At 41.3% G+C, this 25,447-nt stretch overlaps 1 protein-coding gene across 1 annotated transcript in view; it reads right to left on the bottom strand.

Annotated features, from left to right (window-relative positions):
- Positions 1–23,929, bottom strand: part of SLC35B3 (solute carrier family 35 member B3) — a 31,425-nt gene extending 7,496 nt beyond the window's left edge. The window contains exons 1-8 of the mRNA XM_054985237.1: positions 23,775–23,929; positions 14,756–15,013; positions 12,696–12,817; positions 11,219–11,373; positions 8,942–9,049; positions 6,555–6,652; positions 3,683–3,775; positions 3,175–3,286 (exon numbers count right to left, since the gene is read on the bottom strand). Coding sequence (XP_054841212.1) covers positions 3,175–3,286; positions 3,683–3,775; positions 6,555–6,652; positions 8,942–9,049; positions 11,219–11,373; positions 12,696–12,817; positions 14,756–14,956 — 889 coding nt within the window. The 5' untranslated portion in view covers positions 14,957–15,013; positions 23,775–23,929. The remainder of the gene's footprint in view (positions 1–3,174; positions 3,287–3,682; positions 3,776–6,554; positions 6,653–8,941; positions 9,050–11,218; positions 11,374–12,695; positions 12,818–14,755; positions 15,014–23,774) is intronic.
- Positions 23,930–25,447: the final 1,518 nt, after the last annotated feature.

The raw sequence follows: 25,447 nt of genomic DNA, 5'->3' as shown, positions 1-25,447 counted from the left end.
GATGCTTGGCTTGCCAAGACAGGGTGGCCAGGTCCTGTTCTTGGCAACAGTCTCCTCCTCCTCATCTGGCCATTGGCAGGCACAATGAGCACCTGACCCAGTCCTCCCCCCTCCTTCCCTTCCTCTGTACCCTTCTTGCCAGCCTCCTATTGCACCAAGGCCAAGTTAGACGTCCCCTTCACCACAGTGGCGGCTGAGGTGCTACCTCCTCTCCCCTGCAGCCTGGGGCTGAGAGGATCCCAGCGGGTTCAAGCTGCACAGGTCAGGCCGGGCCCCATCATTCAGCTCTGCTCTGTTCCCCAGCTAGAGAGCCAGTGGTGCCTAGAGGTGTTCTCGGACTCCACCCTAGGGGCTAAGTCAGCCACAACCAGGAAGGAAGGAGAGTAGCAGGACAAGACTCCATCCCTATTGGGCCCACCTGTTGGCACCAGCTAAGTGGGAGGGCAGGGCCACCTGAGAGTTAGTCTGTGAGCTACAGCTGAGAAGCTGTGAGCGGAGGAGTCAGAATCGGTGAGCAATTGCTCACGTGCTCACATTACTGGGAACACTGGGCACAACCCTACATATGTGGTGGGAATGGCATTTTGTTCAGGAATTTTGGAGAGGTTCACAAAGAGATATCCAACATGATGGGTCTTTCATTGCCATACTCTCCAGAATTTCTCCTATTGGATTTTTGGCCCGACTCTATGCTAGATCTAACCAGATCTCTTGTTTCAATGTTGGTTGCCTCTGCTCATCTGGTCATTGCTAGGAATTGGAAATCTCTTGTAGGCCCATTGCTAAAAAAAATGGTATTAGAAAATCTGGGAGCAATATTTGATGGGTAGGATTATGCATAATCCGTTTTTTGGGATAATCCATTTTTTGCATATGGTAGTCCCTTTATTCGAGTATGATAAAATATGGAAACCAGTTTTAGAAGTTTTAAATGCCAAAGATGTAACCCCCTCAGTGCAACAAAGTTTAAATGCCTGTTTATTGTAATTCTTGGGTTTTTGACCATTTGCCAAGAATTGTTTTGATCATTTCTTTTATGGTTAGTTTTAATTCTTTTCTTGTTTGAATTTTATGGTTTTATTGTTTCTTGTATTAAAGCTTTTTTAAAAAATAAAGATCATACCCAAAATGAAAAAAAAATGGAGGGACAAAAAAGTGAAGTAATTTGTACAAGGTCACCCAGGTGTATGTTGCTAGAACAAAAGCTACAATTAAATCTTTCTGATTCTGAAGGGGAAAAAATCTATCCATCCCATCAGACAGTAACTTTTCCTTCTCTCCTTTCATGTTACAGCTTGCTATGTCGCCCAAAATGCAGTTCCTTTGGGAGATGGTAAACCTTGGGAACAACAAAGGTAGGGGAGACTGGGTGGACATCTTCGTGGATTGGAAGTGGCCCTTGCAATAGAAGGAAAGTTAAGATTCAACCCATAGTACTGCAGCTTATGTTAATAACAGGGTCCAATGAGAGCTGACAAGTGGTAAGTTAAATCTTATGTGTCACTTTAGCTGTTGATGTAAATTTTAGACTTGTGCTGCTGATGGATAGCTGTTTATGTATATTTTATTTTGTTGGACTTTGGCTGTAAAATAAAATAGATTTTTTTTCTATAGACACCTGCTGCTTAACAAAATGGAGCAGTGCCATGCACCATCTTCCTGGTTGTGGTGTCAACCTTTATACTTGGGCATAGTTGGTGCTGGAATTAGTCGTAAGTGCAGCAAGAGCCTTAGAGAGGACTTGAATCAGGACTGATAATTCTCTGCCCTGGAATGCACAATTCTCTCAAAAGTTATCTGCACATGGAGCTGCTGCTAGGGGTGTCTAAGTCCAATACCCTACCTGTACATATCTCTTGGCCTTGAACCACAGGTTGAGTGCAAAGGGAAGCTGAATGTTTAAAATGGGTTGTGCAGGACAGAAGTGGATAATCAGTGAAATATTGGTTACTGTGTGTACAACTGTGATTACTTGATCCCTTTCCAACCTTAGTGTGCTCTCAAGGGTGAGCTTAACCCAGTAAAAGTAAAGAGTGTGATTACACAACTGGGGTGGGGTGTTTCTATACCAAGTTCTGCAATCATCAAAATATTCAAGCATAGTCAAGACAAAAAGATATGAATGTATTTATTTAATACAAACACTATTTGTCCAAGATCCTCTTAGAGCTTCCACTCACTTTTAATATATTGTTTTCTTCCAATTTCTTTCAACTTGCTGATTATTAGAATAGATTTGGTTGTATTGTTGTATAGTGGCTATAGTGACAGACTAGGATTTGGGAGACCCAAGTTCAATTTTCTGCTCTACCATGGAAGCTTGCTTGGTGAACTTGGTCCAGTCACATACTCTCAGCCTAACCTACCTCACAGGTTTGTTGTGAAAAAAATGGTGGAAAGGAGAATGATGTCAGCCAATTTGAGTCCTCAATGGGGAGAAAGGTGGTATAAATGAAAATAAAAAATTGAATATCATAACTGACTTGTAGATATTGTCTGTTTTAATGCTCCTAAATACATGGATTTTGATTTCCATGATACATGGAAGTTGTATAGACACTGTTAAAATATGAAAAAGTGCAAAAAAGAAATATTTAAAAATACTACTTTTATCGCTAAGGAACTTGGAGATTTTCTATTTGATCATTTCTTTTTTCCCCCTACCTCATTAGTTCTTACACATTTCTTTACCATATCATATCTGTGTTGATTTGTAGGGTTGCCAATCATGGATGGAGAAATTCCTAGAGATTTGTGCACAGGGCCTGTGGAGGGTGGAGATTGGGGATGGGAGGGAGCTCAGCAGGGATGTGATGCCATGGAGACTACCCTCCAAAGCAGCCATTTTCTCCAGGGGTACTCATCTGTAATTCCAGGAGATCTCCAGCCCCCACCTGGAGGCTGTTAACCCTAGCTGTGAGCTATTTTTCTGAACTGGAAATGTGTGGAAAGTGAAATCTGCCAATGAGCTAAATTTTGTGCAGACAGCCTTTGTAAGTGGTAGTACTGAATCAAGACCAAAAGCTGTACGTTTCTAAAATAATTTACCTTTTGTCACATGAATGCATAAAACTATTCACAAAAGCAGAAGATAAAGGAGAAATAATTTCATAAGCCTGGGCAGACAGCAGGATTTTGTTAAGATCGTCTATTAAAATATGAATTATGTAATACCTGTTACAGCCAAAAGAGCCCCAAAGATTTTAATCAAAGCCAGAACAAAGGAGATTCCAAAATACCCAGTCAAGGAAAACAAGAATGCATAGCCATATGTCTGAACAGGATGCTGCAAAAGTAACAAAAAATTATTAGGAAAATGCAAAAACCCTGAGGTATTGCAAAATGAAATAAAGGTTTTTTTAATGAACTGCCTCAACTAAAGTAAAAATGCTCAAAGCATTCAAAGATTTTATTTAATTCTGACTGAATAACTGAGAGAGTAATAATAAAATTATAAAAACCACTTGTTGACTTTTCAAAAAGAAGAAAAGTTTCTGATGAAGTTTCATACACGTAAGAGTTTTCAGGCTAAACAGGTATTAGTTTATGAGTTCAGTCTCTTAAATACATTTAGCATTCAAGCAGAGCAATAGTCAAACAACATTAATAGCTTTTTTCGAACAAGTAGTCACATAATGAAAAGTGCATACTCTTTTAAATTAAAAAAAATTACTGTGTTTACCTTTGAACAAAATGCTACTGCAGGAGTTAAACCATTAATGCAAGTCAGTCCCAACAGAATGTACAGGAAACCTATTGAATAGGAATACAAAACCTGGAATAGTTACAAAAACAAATTATTTTAATCTCGTGGTATTTTTAAAAGGCCATAAAACTGTGTGCTTGTGGATCTTTTAGCACATTCAGTTTGATGGAAGAACAGCTGCTACTTTTGGAAGTAACATTTCTCTAGCAGATTGTTGGGCATTCTACACAATTAACAAAGGGATTTCTGAATAGCTCAGACTAGCCTGAGCTCATCGGAGGTCGGAAACGAAGCAGGGTCAGCCATGATCAGTACTTGGATGGGAGATGAAAGTTGCTATGTAGAGCTGCTATGCAGAGCAAGGCAATGGCAAGCCACCTCTGCTCATCTCTTGCCTTGAAAACCCCATGAAGCGTCACTGTAAGTCAGCTGTGACTTGATAGCACTTAAGTGTGCTTCATTCGAATATTAACATACTGACAAGGAGGATCCCTTTCAGATGGTCAGCCATTTCACACAACCGCACAAATCACATGGCACATACAGTTAATCATAAATATGTCTGTGTGGATTGCACCTGCCTGGTATTCCACAATTACCCTCCTGGACATCAATGAAACGTTAAAACCTGCTTTTAATCCTTAAGTTGTGCTTGCAAGATAATATGGAAAGTATAACAGATCAGCATTTTCAGTTCAAATAGATTTCAATCTTAAGGTTTCCCTCCCAACGTCAACACCAATATGAGCCTCTCACTGCAGCATGCTGGTGAAGGAGTCCAGTTTGCAACCCATTCTTGTTGCCTACCATTATGTACTTCATTAGTAAACCATGGGGGCATGATCCTGTGTTAAGTAGTATTAAAGTCCCATTCAACAAGAGGGATTTAAGCATGTGCCTTAACTCCCACATTAACATCTTTGGGACTCTAGGATTAGTTATCTTTGCATGGATTATGACTTGTGACTTCACTAACAATATGCACTTCAGTCTTCTTGTCTTTCTGTCAACTACATTTTAAATTTTTGCTAAGCATGATCTTCCATTGCACAGTACTTTTATTTCCTAAGCAAGATCAGTACTACAATTCATAGTTCTCACATAATGAATGCTCAAGTATATGACTGAATGCCATCATTATTCTTTATAATGGTGTAAGGGCTATACGAAATTCACATTATTTGACTCTACGGAGTCTATAGTAGTACAGTTCCTTGTTTTCATTCACATCCAGAAACACAGTGGATACAAATTCAGGAAAGCAACAGGGTATGTACTCTGTGGTGTAAATTCCTATGCATTCAAAATGCACCATATTACACCTAGGCTCATGTACATGTGATCCAATACCTTGGGGAAATGAAGGGTCTCTGATCATAGAAACAGAGAAACATGCATTTGGTGGTGGAGAGTGACTTGAAGTCATACTAACTGACTAACAGTGATCCCTGGTATGGTTTTCATGGCAAGAGACTAACATAAGTGGTTCACCACTGCCTGCCTCTGCTACCTTGGTCTTCATTAGAGGTCTCCCTCCCATCCAATTACTAACCAAGGCCAACCCTGGTTAGTTTCTGAGATCTGATAAGATCAGGCTCACCTGGGCTATCCATGTATTTTAGGTGCATGCAATTAGCCCAGTGCAAATGAATAACCAAAGATAAGGCTAAATAAACTATTTGAAAGCAAAGTGTTGCACTCAAATTAATACTGCATTTTAATAAAATAGGAGTATACTGATTATCAGAAAATATACATTTAAACCATAAAGATCAAACCACTTATTATGAACAGTACATTAATAATAAACTCCTCCTTTATCTTGTTTAGTACTAACAGTGAAACCCTAAAGAGAGTTACTCCGGTCTAAGCTCATTGATTTCAATGGTTTTAGACTGGAGTAACTCTGCTTAGGATTTCACCGTAAATCAGAAGTGGCCAGAAAGCACTGAGGAAAATGGTATCAATTAGCACAGAGATTTAATGAAATGGTTACTCTTTTTGACTGGTTGACTCATGTTGAGACTGGTTGTTCCATATCTGCTATTTGGACCAGGAGGGATCCACAGGGAGACTGTAATAGTTCTTTTGTGTTTTCTGAATCTCCAGCCCAACCTTACATCCCCAAATATGTAATTTTAAGACTGTAATGTGGTCTCTTAATACAGTTAATATAGTAAAAACTACTTTACCCCTTCTAGTCTTAGAGCGGCCTTTATCAGTAAAATATGAATCTTCATGATCATCTGCAGACATAGCTTAAAATTATATTTTTGATAAATGTGCAAATATGTGCACATTATGGGATTGAACAGGGTAACTTTAATGATCAGAGAGCTAAACAACTTAATGGCATTGGTCCTTTGCTGGGAAAGACTCAAAGCAAAATGGTACGAAGGTGTCCAGTGAAATTTCATATTTGAATGGATAACATAACATGGATAACTGTTGATGTAGTGGTTAAAGTGTTTGGACAACCAGGTTTGAATCACCACTCTGCCAAGAAAACTTGCTAGGTGACCTTGGGCCAGTCACACATACTCAGCCTAACCTACCTCTCAGGGTTGTTGTGAGGATAAAATGAAGGAGAGGATGATTATTTAAGCCATCTTGGGTTCCCACTGGGAAGGGAAGAAAGGTGGGGCAAAAATCAAGTAAATAATTTATTGCAAAGATGACACTTGTATTACAGCCAAATGCAAAGAAAAGACTCTAGATTGATTTTAGCTACAGAAAAAATTACTCTAACAGCCAGGGAGTTTCCTAGATCATGGAAGGCAGAAATGCAACAGAATTCCACATCCTGACACCTAAGTAACAGAAAGACAATACAGAATGGAGCATTTACCATTTCAGAGTTTGATCCATTGTGCAACTTCATAGCTTTCTCCTGTACATTTCCTATCACTGCATCTGCACAAAGGGCAAGGGATATGAGGATCACACCTTTAAGTAAATAGAAAAAAGGAAATGAACGTAAAGATTTCAAATTAGTATACAACAAATGGGGCAGGATTCCATCCATTTTGCCCCCCCCCCCATGACAATTTTTCTACTTCTGTGTTCCCCCTACTGTTTCTCTCACTTCCCTCCTCTTGGGCTCTGTTACCCTCCACAATGTTTCACCTATACACTGACCAGTCCATCTGTCCCACTACCTCGCTGGGCCAATTGCTCGCCAGCAAGCCTCCTCTGAATGACTAAGTCATAGGTTGGGGCAGCCGGCAATCCCACTCTTCCAACCTGCCTGCTGGTAGCACTGTTGCCTCTGGTGGCCCAATCCATCTCTGTCCACCACACCTGCTGCTCTGCCCAACCACCTGTCCTCCTCCCTGCTGCATTGAGAGGAATGAGGGTAGATGCTGCTGGGACAGTGGAGGAGCATTATCTGTCCGAGCGCAGACAATGTTCCTCTGTTTTGGAGGGAATGTAATCCCTCTTTCATTTAAAAAGTTTTCATATTTTTCTGCAAACCTGGGGGATCCCCCCAAGTTTGTAGAAAAATCTCCCTTGTCTCTACATGGCCCCAATCCATGGTTCATCAATCCACATGGGGGCCATGTTGTGTATTAGATACAGAATAAAGCCACATTAGATGTACTAGTATGCATTAAAATTAACGTTAGAAATTTTACCATCTTTCTTACTATTTTAGGTGGCATAACTAATAACAAGCTTTAAATATGTATCTGCAAAATTTCCACATACAACATTTACTTTTAATTAGGGATGTGTGACTCGCCAAAGTGGGAAACCCGAATCTTTTTCCTGTGCACACCTCTACTTTTAATACTTAAATATGAAAAAAGTTCCAAGATTAAATTAGCAAAGCCTTAAATTAGTCCATGGTGGTGAGAAGAACTATGTATGCCACTCTAAGCTCCTTAGAGGAATGGTAGGATGAAACGGCGATAATTTATCAGCTAAAGAACAAACAAGTAACAATCACTGATCAGTTAATGTCATTGGATTTGGGATTTAAGTTGGTCCTGATTCCTGAACCATGGCTGAAATTCAAGCAGCTATGTCAGGCATCCCTAAGGGCTCAGATGTGGCCAGTGGAATTCCTTGAGTTTCTGTATAAAATGACCCTCTCTGCTGCCTCCATGCACAAACTGTTTTCCTAAGTCTCTTCTGTTTTAAAAGCAATTTGAGATTTGGGATGCTGTTTGTGAAACAAAGACCAAAAGTCCCTTGGGCATACACATTTAGTGGCACAGTTCTTTGCAAAACGTATGTGGATCCAGTTTCTAAAAGAAGCAAGGACATTTCCGAATACATTGCCTCACCACTTGTATGCTTTTAATCATTACAGAGGGGGGATCTAATTTTTATAAATGGTGTAAGGGATAATAAATAGGAGCAATCGGGGGGGGGGGGACCACAGAAGACCTTCTAAGCCTTTTAAAATTATGCTGTCTCCTCAGGTTTTGTTTTGATAGATCATCTCTACTATTGTAGGATGAATGGGGGAGGGAACATTGTAAAGAAACTCTTATTCTCTCCCCCTCCCCCCCATTTCAGAATGTATATTCTTCCTAGGTCCAAGAAAGCAGCTGTTGTTTTCTTTGCTGTCAACGTATTTAATGTATGTACAGAATTCTTAGTACTGAGTGTTTCTTTAGGCTTATTTTTTTCCCTTTTGCACAATAATGTTTACCCTGTTCTTCAATGCTATTAAAAGAGCTTTAAATCTAATTTTCCAATGTCTGCCGGACACAATACTGGTAATATTGTTCACAGAGCCAATACTTTAAACTCACTCCGCTTTTATGTTTATAACATTTGTATCAGCAAAAATTACAAGTTCCGTTTAACCTCCAAGCACAGTTTTGTCTCCTTGGGCAAAACTGTCACATGTAAATAGATTTGCCCTTGACAATGTGAATGTTTAAAGAATTTTGATTAAATTATATGAGTCAAGAAATGCTTTGGCTAAGAATCACACAAGCTTGGATGTAAACGCTTTCACTAAATTTGATTATAAACTAGTAGAAAAAAATCTCACATTCTACAGTGACCAACATCAAAGCATTATAGCTCAATATTCAGATTTGCTGGGTCAGTACCAAAAGGCTCAGACCTCAGAATTATGTAGCCATTGCAAGAATGAGACAACTATGTTGGGAAAAAAATTCAGCTAAATGCCCACTTTCACAAAAAGCTTAATTCTTGCAAATAACATTCATTTCAAACAAAATAACATTTAAAAAAATGGCATAAAACACACTTTACCTGTCAAGTTGAAATTTGGTGCAACTGTGCTATCAGCTAGAGTAAACCATATCAAGCCCAAGCTCATACATATTGCAGCAGAAACATCGGCAATATTATAACGTTTTCCTGTGCCGGAGAGAAAATAAACGGGTTGATGCAACATTGTAACGTATGAATCGTTCAATTTGATCTTCAGCACACAGAAAGTAACGTTAAGCAGCCAGTCCATCACTACTGCCAAAATCTTTGGGCCAATTCATTCATTATCTTACCAACACCGCACTGCTTCAACTGCTTGAATCCTTCCCACACTTCTGCAGTACCATATGTGGAAATGGCCAATGATTGTATACTCCCTACACCAATGCAGCCCACAATGGTAGCATGAAGAATAACAAAATCATCAGCTTTTCCCACAAGGTCTGCCTGTGGCTGTATGTTTACTGCAGCCGTGTTGGAAACAGCTATGCAGGAGCAGTAGCCATGCCATCATGGTAACTTATGGCCTCATTTACGCAGCTGGGAATAATGTGGTGAAATGCTGATGTAAAATGGACTGCACCAGTTCCGAAAGCAGTTGGATAATCATGAAGGGCTTCATTTAGAAATGTTTCTATATGTTAAAAGCTCCTTGCCAACAGAAAACCGGAACAGAAAGCAGAGAGGGGGTATAAACTTTCTTCCTGATGGACTAGTTTTCTATTTGCATAGAATAATTAATGTGCAGGAATATACAAAGCTGGAACCTATCACCTGTAGTCTGAAGTGGTACACTCCATTCCATCACCATCACATTCTCCAGCATGTGTAACTCAGGCCTATGAACTTGCCCTTTCAGGTGATATTGAGAGCCAGTTTGGTGTAGTGGTTAAAAGCTGCAGGACTCTAATCTGGAGAACTGGGTTTGATTCCCCACTCCTCCACTTGAAGCTAGCTAGGTGACCTTGGATCAGTCATAGCTCTTCCAGAGCGTTCTCAGCCCCACCCACTTCACAGAGTGATTGTTCTGGGAATAATAATAACATACTTTGTAAACGCTCTGAGTGTTAAGTTGTCCTGAAGAGTGGTATATAAATCAAATATTATTATTATTGTCACCTAAACCAAGAGACAGCTTCCACACGGTGCACAGCTCTGTCTGTGCACCATTCACATTCTTTTGACCCATGGCACAGGAATTTTGTAAGTAACACACTGTATCATCCTTTCTATTTAGAAGGGTTATCAAAAGACACTGATTATTTACTTAAATAGCAAAAGAGGATTTCAGCCTTGAAATAACTTTAATATTGCAGATCTTCCATCAATATTATGTAACCAGAGTATCTGTTGTTCTTTTGTTGGTTCCACTCCATTACTGAACTGCCATTGAGTTTCAAAATGCACAGCTAGCTGCACTTAAAGCAACAGAACATTATGCATTCAGTTCAGAAACTTGTTTTGCTGGGTTTACCAGAGTACAAAAAGGAAAACAGGCATGGAACTACAATGCTATCTGTTGGTCAACAGAACACTAGTAGCATTTTACAGATTTATTAATGGACCTAGAAGATAAATCATTTAGGCACTAGCATCTATCAAAGCAAGGAGTCTTAAACTATTACAGTGAGTGTTCCACTTTGGATTTCCTACAATTGTAACTAAGACCATCTCCAATATAAATAACGAGCACTGTTAATTTTTCTTGAAAGGTTCAGGACTCCCAAGATGGAAACATACAGTGTACTCTGAGATCACCAAAGCAGCAAAAAAGCCATGAAAGAACAGGTGGCCTGCAAGCGCACGCACGCACACACACACATGCTACCTAAATCAACATAACAAAATTTACAAAGCTGCTATTGGGGTGTATGCATACACAAGTGACTGAACGAGGGATACAAGTCTAATCATTCAACCACCAGGGCTTAGAAGATACTTGTTCCTCAATTAGCATCTGCCTACAGATTCTAGGAGTAGGCAATATGTTCTTGTGCTAAGATTAGCTTTTGATGCTTTTCCAGGCATACAGTAATCTTGTCTTTGCAGGCACAAAGGCTTTAAATGAAAATTAAGATTTTCACTGGCAAGATTGTGAAAACTGTAAAGGGGGGAAAGTGGGGAACATCAACATTGTTTGCAGTTTATTCTAAGTTTATATTGGCTGTTAGCTCAAATTCAGGAGTTAATCCAGGATTTGGGTATAACCAAAACCACATGAAGGCAATTGGATGGGGGAGAAAAGAAACTCCTGCTGTGTCTTTACAAGGTTATTTTCTGAAATGAACAGCATTCAATAGCAAGAATAAGGCATACCTTGTATAAAGACTCCTCCTATCATAACTGGGATCAGTTTACAGCACTTGAAGATTACTTGTGTAGGATAATTCAGATATCCTAAGGAGGTATTTGATAAACCCATTGTCCCCACTGTTAGAAAAGCTATTATCATGTAGGTTTTGCCTGGGATCCTGGAAAATACAAATGAAGCTCTGTATTGGGAGCAAATGATAAAACTGACGAGAGGCTTTAAATCCTGTGATCAATAGAAAATATAAATAAAACCTGGTGTTCTTTACAACTTCTAGAAAAGTGCTGAAATCTGAGTATCTTTAATTTGATATGGTGACAAATGATTTTACCTAGTGCAGTATCCTGAAGGGTAATGTTTAGTTCTACTGCCATTTTAAAGGCCTTTATTATTTTTCAAAATAACTAAGTTAATAACTAAATAGAAACACAGTGCAGCAAATACTGCTTCTATGTCCCCTTCACTCTTTGGAATGGGAGCTGCACATAAATCTGCTGAAAGCAGGAATGACTCAATTCCATTCTCCAACCAAGAAACACCGTCCTACAAATGGTATTATTCCAAAATAGCTTGAGAACATCACTTCTGGGGACTTCCAAGCTGCCTTATATAAAGCTAAATATGAAACTTTGGTCTCCTGAACACTACCTATTATATTCAACAATGTTGGCATTTTTAAAAAGTAGCTGAGACTCATAGTCTCCTATAGAAGCATTCCCAATTTCTTTTTCTGAATACAGCTTTTTGTGATCAGTTAGTTCTCCCAAAGACCTCCGTGATTTCAAAAGGGGCTTCTGGAGCAATGCAAGAAGGAATTCCTACAACCAAAATATGGGTGTTTGAAAGAAACTGCTAAACCCCAGACTTTTGCTAAAGTTTCCACTGTACTTCTGACAACACACAGCTGCGTCAGACTTTCTGAAATATTTACCATTGAGCATGTGATTTACTGGAATTATTTTATATACGGCCAGCAAAATGAGTTCATTTTAAGCACAGAGAAAATGACAAAGGTGTACATCTCTTAATATAAAATGTCTTGGGAGTGTATGATTATATGTGCCACTTTATGTTTGGATGCAATTAAAGTTCACAAGCAACAATTCTACATATTAAAAGGAGGTGGGGAGGCCATTCTACACCACATCCATTTGTATTTGGAGAACTCATATCAATTGTTGACAAATTAATAAAAAGTGGTATTTTAAAGGGACCTGCAAAACATCAGGTACAATGTTTAGACAGAGATTTAATCTGACTGCATTCTACAGGTTTCTCTACCTTACAATACTAAGCAGAGTTGCACCATTCTGAGTCCACTGAAGTCTATCTAAGGCCATGGAACTCTGCTTATGACTGCAAGTTCCATTTGGCAAACCATGTTTAGATTTAATGGATATTCAAACAAACTCCATTAAGATGGGAGTCACATTTAACATACAATACTTTGATAATTTAAGAAGCAGAGAATAAATATCATACCGTCTTCTTTTGTCCTGAACAAGCTGCAGCTCTATTAGTCCAAAAATAGAATAAAACCCAAATTGCACTAGCGTTAGGTACCAGCCAAAGGGCTTAAAACCGTCTAATGAAAATATCAGTTCCTGAAAAAAGAACACCAAGATGTTTTATAAAAAATATTTCCCCTAGAGTCATATTACATGGTTTGTAATACTAGCATGCAACTTTTAAATGCAGAAGTCTGCTGTCTTTGTATTCAGTTATTTGCTTCCCTTGGTATTAATTTGTGTACTTGATAGTTAGCAGTCATGTCCCATGTTAAGAAATACCAGCATTAGAAACTGGTGCTGTTTATTGGACCACAGGAGGAGGGCCCAAGTTTCTATAAACAGCATATTTGACCCAAGGCTGGTTTAATGCTGATGGAAGGCATTTCCATCAGCGGAATGGAACTTTCCTTTCTTGCCCCTTCCTCTGCAGCCCACTGAGCTTCCTGAAACTCTACTGGGGTGGAGGTGGGGGCAGAAGACCCTCGCGAACAGCACAGGTAGTGAAGTGGGAGGCTGCAGTGAGAGGGGGAAATGAGCAAGTTCCACCCCACCCCCTTCTCCAAAAATGGCTTGCTAGTCAAAGGCTTCTGAAAAAATCTGTATGTAGAGAAGGAAAGCAACCATTTTGCTCTGTTTGTCCTCATTTAGAGGTGGGAAGTGACATTTGGATATCACACTTAATCACTGATGAAAGGCCTATTCTCTTTGAATTTGTCCAGTCCTTCTTAAAGCTGTCAAAATTGGTGGCTGTCACCCTAGCTTATGGCAGTGAATTCTATAAGTTATGCATTGTGTGAAGAACAACTTTAGTCAGCACTAATTTTTGGCCAGACAAATCAGTTTTACTGAGTAATCTATTCCTGAGTTCTAGCATTATAAGGAGAAAAATCTCAACTGGTTTCTCCATCACATGTATTTTATAAACCTCTATTTAGCCCTCCCTCCTTAGTGCTTTTTAACTGAAAATTTCCGAACACTATGTTATTGGTCTTTTTTTTTTATTGCCACCAGTGTCAGTAGAGGGAGAAGCAGCAGCAGCTGCTGTTTTGCAGATCGGATGGCTCAGTTTAAAAAATTGGTAGAAATAATGCTGTAGTCCCCAATTTGTATCTAAGGGTTGTTTTACAAACTGCACATGGAAAATCTTGGCTAATCACTGATGCTGGCAAGGAAGAGGAACTTACTTGTGCAAAGAAGCACATGCCCTGCATTTTGTTTAAATTGGGTTGCGACACATGCAACATGCTATGCATTTAATCCTAAATTGCTAGCACAATGCCAGCCCTGGCTGTGGATCTCCGATAAGCTAGTATGGCACGCACAGTGACTGAAAGCCCCACTTTAAAATGAGATGTTGACATGTGCAACCTTACATGGTTATATTCTTCTTGCTCAGCAGCAATATGTTTAAAACGGTCCCCAGAGTATACAAACATGGAGTTGTAGTCAATTAAGAGTCTTGAATGAGAATATCTGTGTGACAGGATTGCCATCATCCAAGTAAGGCATGGAGATCTCCCAGAATGACAACTGATCTCCAGAGCACAGAAATCAGTTCCCCTGGAGAAAATGGCTGCTTTGGAGGGTGAAATCTTTGGCATAATACTCTACTGAGATCCCTTCCCTCCACAAAATCTGCCCTCCCCAGGGTCCACCCCCAAATGTCCAGGAATTTCCCAACCCAGAGTTGACAGCCCTACTGCATGATTCAAGTGGTGATAGCTATTCTTTGAATCAATCAGACCTGACTATAATTCCTAATATTAATAATTTGATTAACTGAATAAACCCACTTAATATTTTTACCTCAGTCTGAAGCCTCAAATGAGACTGAAAATGCTCATAAAACTATGAGCTTCCTCACTCACTTTAAAGAGGGGTACAGATTAGATCTGCATACCTTTCTAGGTATGCAACATCTTGTAATATGAACGGATAAGCCGTTGCATCAGAAAGAAAGTATAGGTAATAATGATAATTCTGCAGAAGGAAATACATACATTTTTATAAATGTGAAATGATAGTACATACCTGTAAATACCCATAAATAAGATAAAACAGAAAAACTCCAGAAACACAAATGAAAAACTGAGTAGGCTTGTTAAATTTGCTGAGATTAATGCCAAGGACTATTACATCATCTACTGATTTGATATGTGGTGACATCACTTGGGATTTGGAAGGTACACTGATAGATACATGCTTCCGAGAGGAATTGAATTTTAGATCCATGATTCTTAATTTGCTGCATTCGGTGACAATGAAGTCTTTTCTTTATATGTTTGGAAACTGAAAATAACATAAAATTAGATTACAACAGCATTCACATAAAAGCCATACAAAATTTCCCTACTCTCAACACACATTTATTTTTTAAAAAATCTGTTAATTTCAAGATGGCATAAGGATTTTTTAAAATTCCTATAATTGTGCAAACCATCACATTACAGCAAAATAAAAAGTGTGCTAGAACCGCTTATCTTGATTCAACAGAACTTGTAGAATTAACACCAGTGACATCAAAAGTCATATAATGCTGGTACCGGGATAGAAATAAACCATTCCCAGCGTTCATGATCTACAATATATTTATTTATTACATTACATTTCTAGACTGCCCTCCCCGGCAGAATTCAGAGAAGACTTCCTCTCCTGTTAACATTTATAACACTCCTATCTTAGTTCGGCATTTCCTGATTGTACTAGTGACATTATAGTACAAAGGTCAGGGGGAAAAAGTCCATTTATAAATGTGGCTGTTACAACCACCACATTGCAATATGCACACAATGAAAGTCATCCCAATGCTCAGCTATGTTAGATGAACGTTCCTCCTTCACTACTGCAATGAGTCACTGGCAATCTCAGTTGTTTAAAACCACAATTAACTTTGTGCACATTCATTCCTGCTTGTTCAGGATAAACATTTGAGGAACTAAAATTCTGTAGTCTTCTATCTTTTCTTGCAAGCTGACTTGCAAGGTCTTGATGGAGTCAAAAACAGCTAAATAAATAAACAGGGTTAATAATATAAGAAGAAAGGCATTTATTGTTAAATACTCTGTGTAATTTATAGTGCAATCCTAAATAGAATTACCTCCTCCTAAAAGCACGGACTTCAATGGACTTACAAGGGTTTAACTATACTGAGGATTGCACTATTACTTTTAGAAGAGCTCTTCTAGTTGGGATTGAACAGGTATCTTTAGAGTGGAGATTGCTACTGCTACTCAAAAAGAGGAACTTTAAACACTGTGAGGGCAGAATACAGGGCGGGGGGGCACAAACTGAAGACTGAAACTACTATATACAAAGTACATACACGTGCACACACACACAGAGAGCGAGAGCGTAGGGAGTAGGGAGTAGGGTTTACTCCAGGGAAAGTGTTCTTAGGATTGAGGCCTGTGGTAATAAAGCCCTGTGGATTAGTGAAGCTTTAAGCCAGCATATAGGCTCTGTCATCAAACACATTAAAAGCCACTGTATGGTTCAGAATTGAACAAACAGGCAAGGATTGGGCGATAACTCATCTACTTGGTTTCTTAAGTCACACTGCCCACTAAGAAGCCACATGAAGTCCAAACCACAACAGGAAGTCCTCCTTGGTTCAAATCTTGTATCTGCCATAAAATCACCAATTTCACCCTCTACTTTCAATGAGGGATATTAACATCTTAAAGGGCCATTGTACACACTAGAACAGCAGGACTGGAGCATAACAGAACAGACTTTCTACGTTTAGGACCATTCTGTGTACAGGAGTGTGGTCAATCTTTTTGACAGGTATACCACAAATCAAATAGCATCACCTTAACAATACACAGGCAACCCCTCCACCCCATCTCCAAGGGTCTATGGAGTGAGGTACATCACAGCGCTGTAAAACAAGGCTGGGGAAAAAAGATGATTTGTGTTTGATAAACATTAATGAAACTGCTATCTAAAATTAAAACTAAATTTACTACCTGAGAGTACGTGCTCATAGGACGGATTAAGCTACACTCACCATGCTGTACAATTATTAAGAGCAACTAGTAGGATAGATCCAGACTACATTTTCCATCAGTAGAATGGAACTTTCATGTCTCCCGCTCTCAATGCAGCCCACTGAACTCTAGAAAATGCAGCTCCTGGGGGACAGGAAACCCTAAGGAACAATATGAGGGGGGTTTACAGCAGGCAAGGTGAATTGATGGAAAGTGATATATTGTATGTATCATGGGGTGGGGGGGGGGAAGAAGAACCCTTTTTGCATGTTCAGATCAGGTCTCAATAGTAAATAAAGGAACAATTTATTTTTCCTTTTGCATAAATAATTCATTCTCAGCATGGCCAAATTTGTGGATACTTTAAGTTCAGAGACTGGAGCTACAGATAGACAAGACAGACCTTTATACAAACCTGGAAAAAAGTCCCAGGTTTGCAGAAAAAAATCCAAAATCTAAAAACAAAGGGGAGATTAACCCCCCTACAAAAACAGAAGCTTTACCACTAGTTTTAAGAAACAAATGCCCTCTCAGTGGACACTGAGAGGTTTGCTGTGTATGTTACGTGCTGTCAAGTCCCCTCTGACCTATGGGCAATCCTATGAATGAAAGGCCTCCAAAATGTCCTATCATTAACAGACTTGCTCAGATCCTGCAATCTGGAGGACGTGGCTTCTTTTTTTGAGTCAAGCCATCTTGTTTTAGGTCTTCCTCTTTTCCTACTGACTTCCACTTTTCCTAGCACTATTGTCTTTTCCAGTGAGTCTTGTCTTCTCATGATGTGACCAAACTACAATAGCCTCAGTTTTGTCATTTTAGCTTCTAGGGAGAATTCAGGCTTGATTTGATCTACTACCCACTTGTCTTTTTGGTCATCCATAGTATCTGCAAAACTCTCATTGAGCAAAACATTTCAAATGAATCAATTTTCTTCCTGCCAGCTTTCTTCACTGTCCAACTTTGACATCTATACATAGTAATTGGGAATACCATAGTTTGGATTATCTTGATCTTGGTTCCCAGAGAGACATCTTTATCTTTAAGGATCTTTTCTACAGTGAGGGTTGCTAGGCAACCACAAGTCTAAGTTTCTGTCAGTAACAAGAAGGGGAGGGAGAACTCAGCTTTTTCAAGGGCTGTTTTGCCCTTTGAGGGAGAACTTATTGGAGCCAGGCAACCACAGGGCAACCTGACAACATGTGACTTGCATGACTTAACCAGGACTGGCTGTTTACTACTGTTCAACAACAGCCACCCCACAAAATCCAGTGTGCTGAGTTTTAGAGATGAATCTGGGAGACCCAGGTTCTGCTGTGGAAACTCACACACTCTCTGTCTAACGTACCTCAGAGGATTGTGGGAGGATAAAATGGAGGTCAGGAGAATGATGTGAGACACTTTGGGTTCCCAATTTGGAGAAAGGCAGGAAATAAATGAAGAAAATTAAAAAGTATAGCTGAAGATGGAGGGTACATAAAGGTTGGACGGTTGGTGATTGGGAAGGAGAGAAGGAAGCAGGAAAAAGTAAGGATATGGGAGTTGTCGGGGGGAAGAAAAGAGGAAATCTTGTGGGGTGGGGGCTACACAGCCATAGTTTTCCTACATAATGGCTGCAAGGTGAAGAGGGAAAGCTGATGATGGAGGACAGCTAAAGGTAGGATGGCTGCTGGGTGGGAAGGAGACAAGGAAGCAGAGAAGGGAAAGAAATAGCGGGAAAGGGAAAACGAGATGCTCCTCCTAAACCCTAGAAGGTCTGCTGCTTGCCATATATTTAATTCCAACAGGGCCACAGATTATATTATTACTACATCTGCAAAATGGAGCAAGGGACAGTCAGAAGAGTATTTCTCTACGTATCTGAAAGAAGTCCCAGGTTTGCACACAATATGAAATCTTTAAAAACGTTATCAGAGGAATAAAACTTCCCTAGCTTTAAGAAGAGATTTCCCACTGAGCTCACTGTGGCCATGTTGGGAGTGCTAGATAACCACAATAATATCAACGACCCTTGGTTTTTGTAAAGCAAAGCCATCCGTGAGGAGGAGTAGAATGGAAAATTAAAACAGCCCTGGAAAAGGTCCTACTGCCCCATGTCATGTTACATGTTGGAGAAAGGCCCACCAGAACTGGCAGTAGTCTTACCAAGTAACCACTTCCAGCAGGATATTCCCCACTGAAGTGCTTGTATTTCTGCCACAGCTGATGTTTGCAGCAGGAGGAAAAGGAGGGGAAGTATTTTCTGACCTGGACGTGTCGTAACTTTCAGGTTATGCTCTAGGAATCCCCTCCCCAGTCTCTATGGTTTTTACCACAGAGATTGGGAGAGATTCCTAGACCACTGTCTGGAAGTAAGGTCATTTTGGGGGTCAGATGTGATCCTGCCTCAGAAATCTCCCCAGTGTTTCAGGCAGAAGCCTGGCAACCCTATCAAATGGCCATCACACAACCTTTGCAACTTGATGTTACTTTTTCTAGAGAGCAGCTTCTGGAGGGTGGGGGGAGAGGTAGGAAAGCTGATGGGGGGAGGGAGCTAAAGGTAATTTGGGTAGAAAGGAGAAAAGGAAGCAGGAAAAGGAGAATGGCTGTGGGGCTGTCAGGGGAAGGAAAAAAGAAATAATGGTGGAGGGGATACAGGGGGAAATGACATGCCCATCCTAGACATCTTTGTGGATCCCCTGCTTGTATTAACTTCATTCTATATAGAATTTGGTTGATTTTAACTGTCATAGCTGACTAGGACTAAGCAGCACAAATGTTCAATGTAAGTTGTTTATAGTCTGAATTTCAAACTACTTAAAAAGAGGTACATAGAATTTCTCTTCTAAAATATTTTATATGCTTCATTTCAAGTAAAAGGATTTTGCACCATATAATCAAATTGGCAATAAATTAAGAAACTCTGAGAACTGAACTGTCTACCTCAGAGCAGTCATGAATTGGTTTGCAATGAATTTTGGAGCGATTAAGACACAGTGAAACAAATCTCTGCTTTTGTGTTTTGTAACAAATTATGAAAAGGGCCGATTCCAGATGGCCAGAAATTGTGGTTTTTCTGCGGAAATAATCGCTTACCGGCCACACGCTCACTTTCGTCTCCATCCACTTTGTCTCGCAGCGTGCCGTGCCATCCCGCTTCCGGATGTTCGCACGGCCAACTGAGGTACCCGGGATTGGTTGTTTCCTCCCCGTCACAGTTGACGTCGGGGGCCTTCATTGGTTCGCATTTCAGTTTTTTTAAAAAAAATTTTTTACGTGTTTTGCGCAAATGCGCAAATGTGCAGGTATGCGAATACGCAGCGTCAACTTTTGTGCATTTGTGCATTTGTGCGCATTTGCGCAGTTCGATGTGCGCAAACGTGCAACTGCGCAAATGGCGCCCGGTTTTTTAAAAAAAATTAAGGGAATATTGTTGCTGGCCGGCCAAGAAAGGAGGGAAAGGGGAGGGCCTCTCCACGGCGACGAAGCATCCAGAAGTGTGCAAACCCGCAATACGGCGTTCACACCGTCCGCTTCTGGAGCGCAACACAGCGCCATGAACCGGAGGTAAGCAGGGACGGGTTTTTACGAGTGAGGTCGCTGGAAAAGCGAAAGCACTCGCTTTATTTGTGCCCATCTGGAATCGGCCAAGGTTTCCAACTGTAAAGGTTCCACAATCTGAAGAACTTCAGTCTAAATTAAAGTTATTTGCAAATCTCAGCATTTTCACAATACCTTCAAAATTCAGTGTAATATTTTAAATATGAGGGAATTAATTGTATACAGCATTGATTATTATACACTAAAATAATCCTAAATGGTTTTACAAGATATAAGGAAACATTTCCAAAAGTGAATGTGGCAATAAGTTTGAAAATACTGACAGTTCATCTCCTTTATTATAAATTTGTCAAAGAAAGCTTAATAGACTTTGGTTTACAAATTTCTGGAAAGCATTGCTGTGATATAAACCATGCTACATTTTACTATGCCAACAGGAAAACATTTGTTAAAATGCCTCATCCATTTTGAAATCACGCTGTCTCAAGAATTTAAGCATCCCTGTGCTACTGCAAAAATACAACTGATCCTTAGCTTCAGGCTCAGATTCAACCTGAGAACTTTCCCACAGAATTTTTGCTGGTAGACAAGTGCTGATCAATTTAGGTGGCTATAACTTATAATATATTTGTAAGTTTAAAGGGCCATCTCTCGTCATATGTCCTGGTGCACCAGCTACTATTCCACCACTTAGGATGGCCCATCTGGCATCAACCAGAGCCCAGGTCTTTCCCATCATGGCCCCAGTTCTGTGGAATGGGCTCCCTAGGAAGTGGGGGAGCCTGCTCCTTGGAGATACTGTGGAGGAGCTGCAAGTCCTGCTTGTTTGAAAGGGTTTTTGAGAAGGTGTGAAAGACAGACATCGGTGGGGGGAGGGGGGAGATTTTATCTTGGTTTTTACTTTGGAAACTTTTTAACCATTTTGTAAACTGCCTTGAACTATGTGGAAAGGTGGGATATGTTTTAATAAATAACTGAATAATAAATTAATACTATTAATGCTATTTTTAATATCTTTATGTAATGCTTTTAATATTTTATGATGTTTACTGAAATGTTTTAAATGTTTTTAATGCTGTTATCCGCCCTGAGCCTGCTTGCGGGGAGGGCGGAATATATATATGATAAAATAAATGATAATAATAATAATATATAATCCTGTACAGTTGACTGTACGTGCTATTAAATAACAGGGCGTAATACTGTTTACAAACTCGTTTTTCCCCAAGATTTCTTTTTCCCATTTGTTTTTATTTTTGGTACAAACTCTTATAACAAAAGAATGGCTTTACAGCTGTTACAAAGTGTTTATTCATAAAGTGTACACTAGACTGGGGATGCTGCTATAAGATTTGAGGGTTCCAGTGTCTTTGGGTACAGGAGCTACAGTGAAATTCTAAACAGAGTTACTCCAGTCTAAGATCATTGAAATCAATGGGCTTAGACTGGAGTAACTCAGCTTAGGATTTCTCTGTCAGTATCTGCAATTCTGTCCATTTAGGATGATCATCTAAATTTGAATCAAATAATCTGGTTGCTTTGGAAATCTCTGCACTTAAAAATACCTTTGTAGCTATTTTATTTTTCTCGCTATTCTATATAAAATAAAAAAGGAGAAACTGCATCACAGAGGGAACATCCAAAAGTTCATCGTATTGTTAATGTGGAAAAATATTTGGCACAAGAGTACATATTTCTACTGCAGGCTTGACCACAAACCACTACTTTATTTTGTAGAAGAAATGCTATAGTCTCCTGTGCAAGCTCCCAAATATTCACAATACAAGTAATTCTTGTGATGTGAACATGTGTGTAAAACCTATTCTGCTTAGGATGTTCTGATCTCAAATGGCTCTGCCACCACAAGCTGTATCATCATAAATCTTAAATCATAAAATGCTTTTAGACTTAATAATTAGCATCTGAATAGCACTTTCACTGTTCAAAGCCGTTATATATTTTTTCTTGTATCCCTTACACCTCTATGAAGCAGGTCAGTATTATCATCCCCCTACTGAGGCTGAGACCGAACACCTACATTTCGACATCATAAACTTTTGTTTGTCCAGCATGTTTGCTGTGCTTGTACGCTCCCTCCCTTCTTCCCTTTCTGGGGAGGAGTTTGTTCCCTCCTCACAAAATGGGATTCTAAACCACAGTTTTATCCCAGGTTTGCGGAGAGGACAAAAACACTCCAGTTTATCCACACCCATTAATTTGTGCTTGCAAACTGAAGTTTGATTGAAGTCTTCCCAAATCAGAAAGCTTTCAATGTTGCTCAATGCATGAGGGCAAGAGAACCATCTGAATGCGTCCATAGGCTTAAGGTACTTGCTGAGTTAAGTTGTGAATATGAGATTTGAACCTTCAACTTTCTGGATCATAACTCATTCTAAACTGTATCAATTCCTTACTTATATACCAAAATGGAAAATGTTAGAAAACGATAACTTGGTGTGATTTCTTTACCTCAACAGCAAGCACTAGTCTGAGACAGAAGACTGACTTTTTACATTGAGACTGTTTAACAAAAGTGGAACAGATTCTGTAACACCCTACCTATGTACTTATTTCTTTTGAAGAAATCCTATGTTAATGATTCACACACTGGGAATACAAATAACTGGTTCAATTTTTGTCCAAGATTCCAGGATGGAAATTTATACGTTGATGTAAAATAGGAGGCTTATACCCCCCCAAAAGAGGCATGTAGCCCAGTAACAACTGAAACATACCTCCTTTTATTCTGTGTTCATGTTAATTCATAGACACATATCTGTTTTTAAAATTTTACAAAACAATAAATCATATCAACTGAAGTAAAATAAAACATATCAACTGAAGTAAAATGTATTAATTATAAAGCTTCTTGTCTCACATTTTATGTTGGTTATAGTTTATTCCAAAACTGAGTCAACAAATGATGAATTCAACTTATATTTTTATACATCAAGAATTCTGCGGAGTGTTGATTTGTGCAATTATTTTGTCAACCGTTTCCACGGCGTTAGACTTGGAGCAACTCTGCTCGGTATTGAACGGCAAGAGTCTCAAACGGCAGTCCCTATTTAAGCTGCACAGCTCCTGTTCTCCTCTCATGTTTACTACCGGTGCCTGAAGAAGGGAGCTCTGACTCTCGAAAGCTTACTCCCTAAAAATCTTGTTGGTCCTTGAAGTGCCACAGGACCCAAATCCTGCTGCTCCTTTACTATATTTACTGATGGTGCCAATGGTTAGGGCGGACTAGAAAAAAAACCCAGGAGAAAACTGTTTTATTAGCACAGCGCTAATTGATCTCACTGTATATATCGCACAAATAGAGAATGACCTCGATCTATGGGGCAGCTTCCTCTGTTTCTGCTATGAGGGGCAGCCGGAGGAGGATGAGCGAGCAGCCCACCCACCCCCTGCCTGGGTGTGATCCGGCCTCTCCCTTCCCCGCCCAGCCCTGGGCAGGATGTCCTCCCGGAAGTGGACCCTCTTTCGCTGCCCCCGCCCCGCCAACAGGGAGGCCTTGTCCGTACCTGAGTCCAAAGCGGCGCGTTCTTCATGGCCGGGAGGAGGAAGACGCAGCAGCCCCGCCAGTCCGCCTTTCCCTCTCCAGCCGGCGCTGCCGCCACCCCCCCATCACGCCAGCGTCCAAAATGGCGGCGAGCGCAGAGCGCATCGAGCAGCCGGCGGCATCTTTTGCGTCGGCGCTCATTTGCTTTTCCTGGAAAGGCACTCGGAGCCTTTCCGCGTGCCTGTCTCTGCCCACGTGCGGCTTTGGCCTTCTCTAGGCCGCATCTTCTGTGGGCGGGTCTGGCTGTGTATCCTGCTGCTGACGGGCTACTTGCCGATTCGCTTTTCCGTGAGGGGTCAGGGTGCAGGAATAAATAAGCTGGCATTTTGGAGATCTATTATGCCAGCTTTCTCCCCCCCCCTTTTTTTGTTTTGCTTTACAAACCTCGTACATAGAGCCTTTTACATCCTCATTTTTGATTTTTTTTCCCTCATTGATTTCCTGCACAAAGCTACTGTTTTTTTGTTTTTTTTTAAGGTAGGGGTGCATCCCATGCTTCTGAGGAAAAGGAATGTAATCCACCATCACCACTCCAGGTTGCTGGAATGCAGAGGCATAGCGTGCAGGAGACCGGGGGGGGGGGCGCCCCAACACAAAATTTTGAGGGGGCACCTGGTCCACGTCCCCCCACGGAGCGCCCAGGCTGCCTCGGCACCCATTGATCTGGGCGCTTCCGTGGTGCTGCAGGTGGGGAGGCAAGCGGGGAAGTGTGCTGCCTCCTCGCTGCCTTGCCCCTTCGCAGGCACTGCCAGGCACCCCAGCAGCGTGACAGTCAGGGAAGCGGGGAGGCAAGCAGAGAGGCGGGCTGCCGGGCACCCCGTCAGTATGGCAGGCCGTGGGGAGACAAGCGGGGAAGCGGGCTGCCTCCTCGGTTTCTCACCCCTTTGCTGGCACTGCTGGGCGCCACAGCGGAGTGGCAAGCGGGGAGGCGGGCTGTGTCCTTGCTTGCCTTCTCGCCCCTTTGACTGCACTGCTGGGCGCCCTGGCGACATGGCAGGCGTGGAGGCAGGCCGCCTCTTCCCACCCCTTCACTGGCCCTGCCAGGCGCCTCAGCGGAGTGGCAGGCGGGAAAACGGGGAGGTGGGCTGCCTCCTCTCTTCTTCCCCCTTCCCGGCACCCCGACGGCGTAGCAGACGGACAAGTGGGGAGGCAAGCGGGGAGCCGGGCTGCCTCCTTGCTTGCCTTCTCGTCCCTTTGCTAGCACTGCTGGGTGCCCCGGCGGTGTGGCAGGCAGGGAGGCGGGCCGCCGCTTCCCACACCTTCGCCAGCGCTGCCAGGCGCCCCAGTGGTGTGGCAGGTGGGAAAATGGCGAGGCAAGCCGGGAAGCGGGCTACCTCCTCGCTAGCCTTCTCGCCCCTTCCCGACGGTGTGGCAGGAGGGGAAGCGAGGAGGGAAGTGGGAGCCGGGCTGCCTCCTCGTTTGCCTTCTTGCCCCTTCACCAGCACTGCTGGGCGTCCTGGCGGTATGGCAGGCGGGGAGGCAGGCCGCCCCATCCCACACCTTTGCCGGCACAGCCAGGTGGTCCAGTGGTGTGGCAGGTGGGAACCGGGCTACCTCCTCTCTTGCCTTCTCACCCCTTCGCCAGCACTGCCGGGCCCCCTGGCAGGTGGGGAAGCAGCGAGACAAGCAGAGAGG

The sequence above is a fragment of the Eublepharis macularius genome, chromosome 7 (assembly GCF_028583425.1).
Source record: "Eublepharis macularius isolate TG4126 chromosome 7, MPM_Emac_v1.0, whole genome shotgun sequence".
Taxonomy (NCBI): Eukaryota; Metazoa; Chordata; class Lepidosauria; order Squamata; family Eublepharidae; genus Eublepharis; species Eublepharis macularius.
The sequence above is the reverse complement of the archived record's forward strand: the minus strand, read 5'-3'. Positions and strand labels throughout refer to the sequence as shown.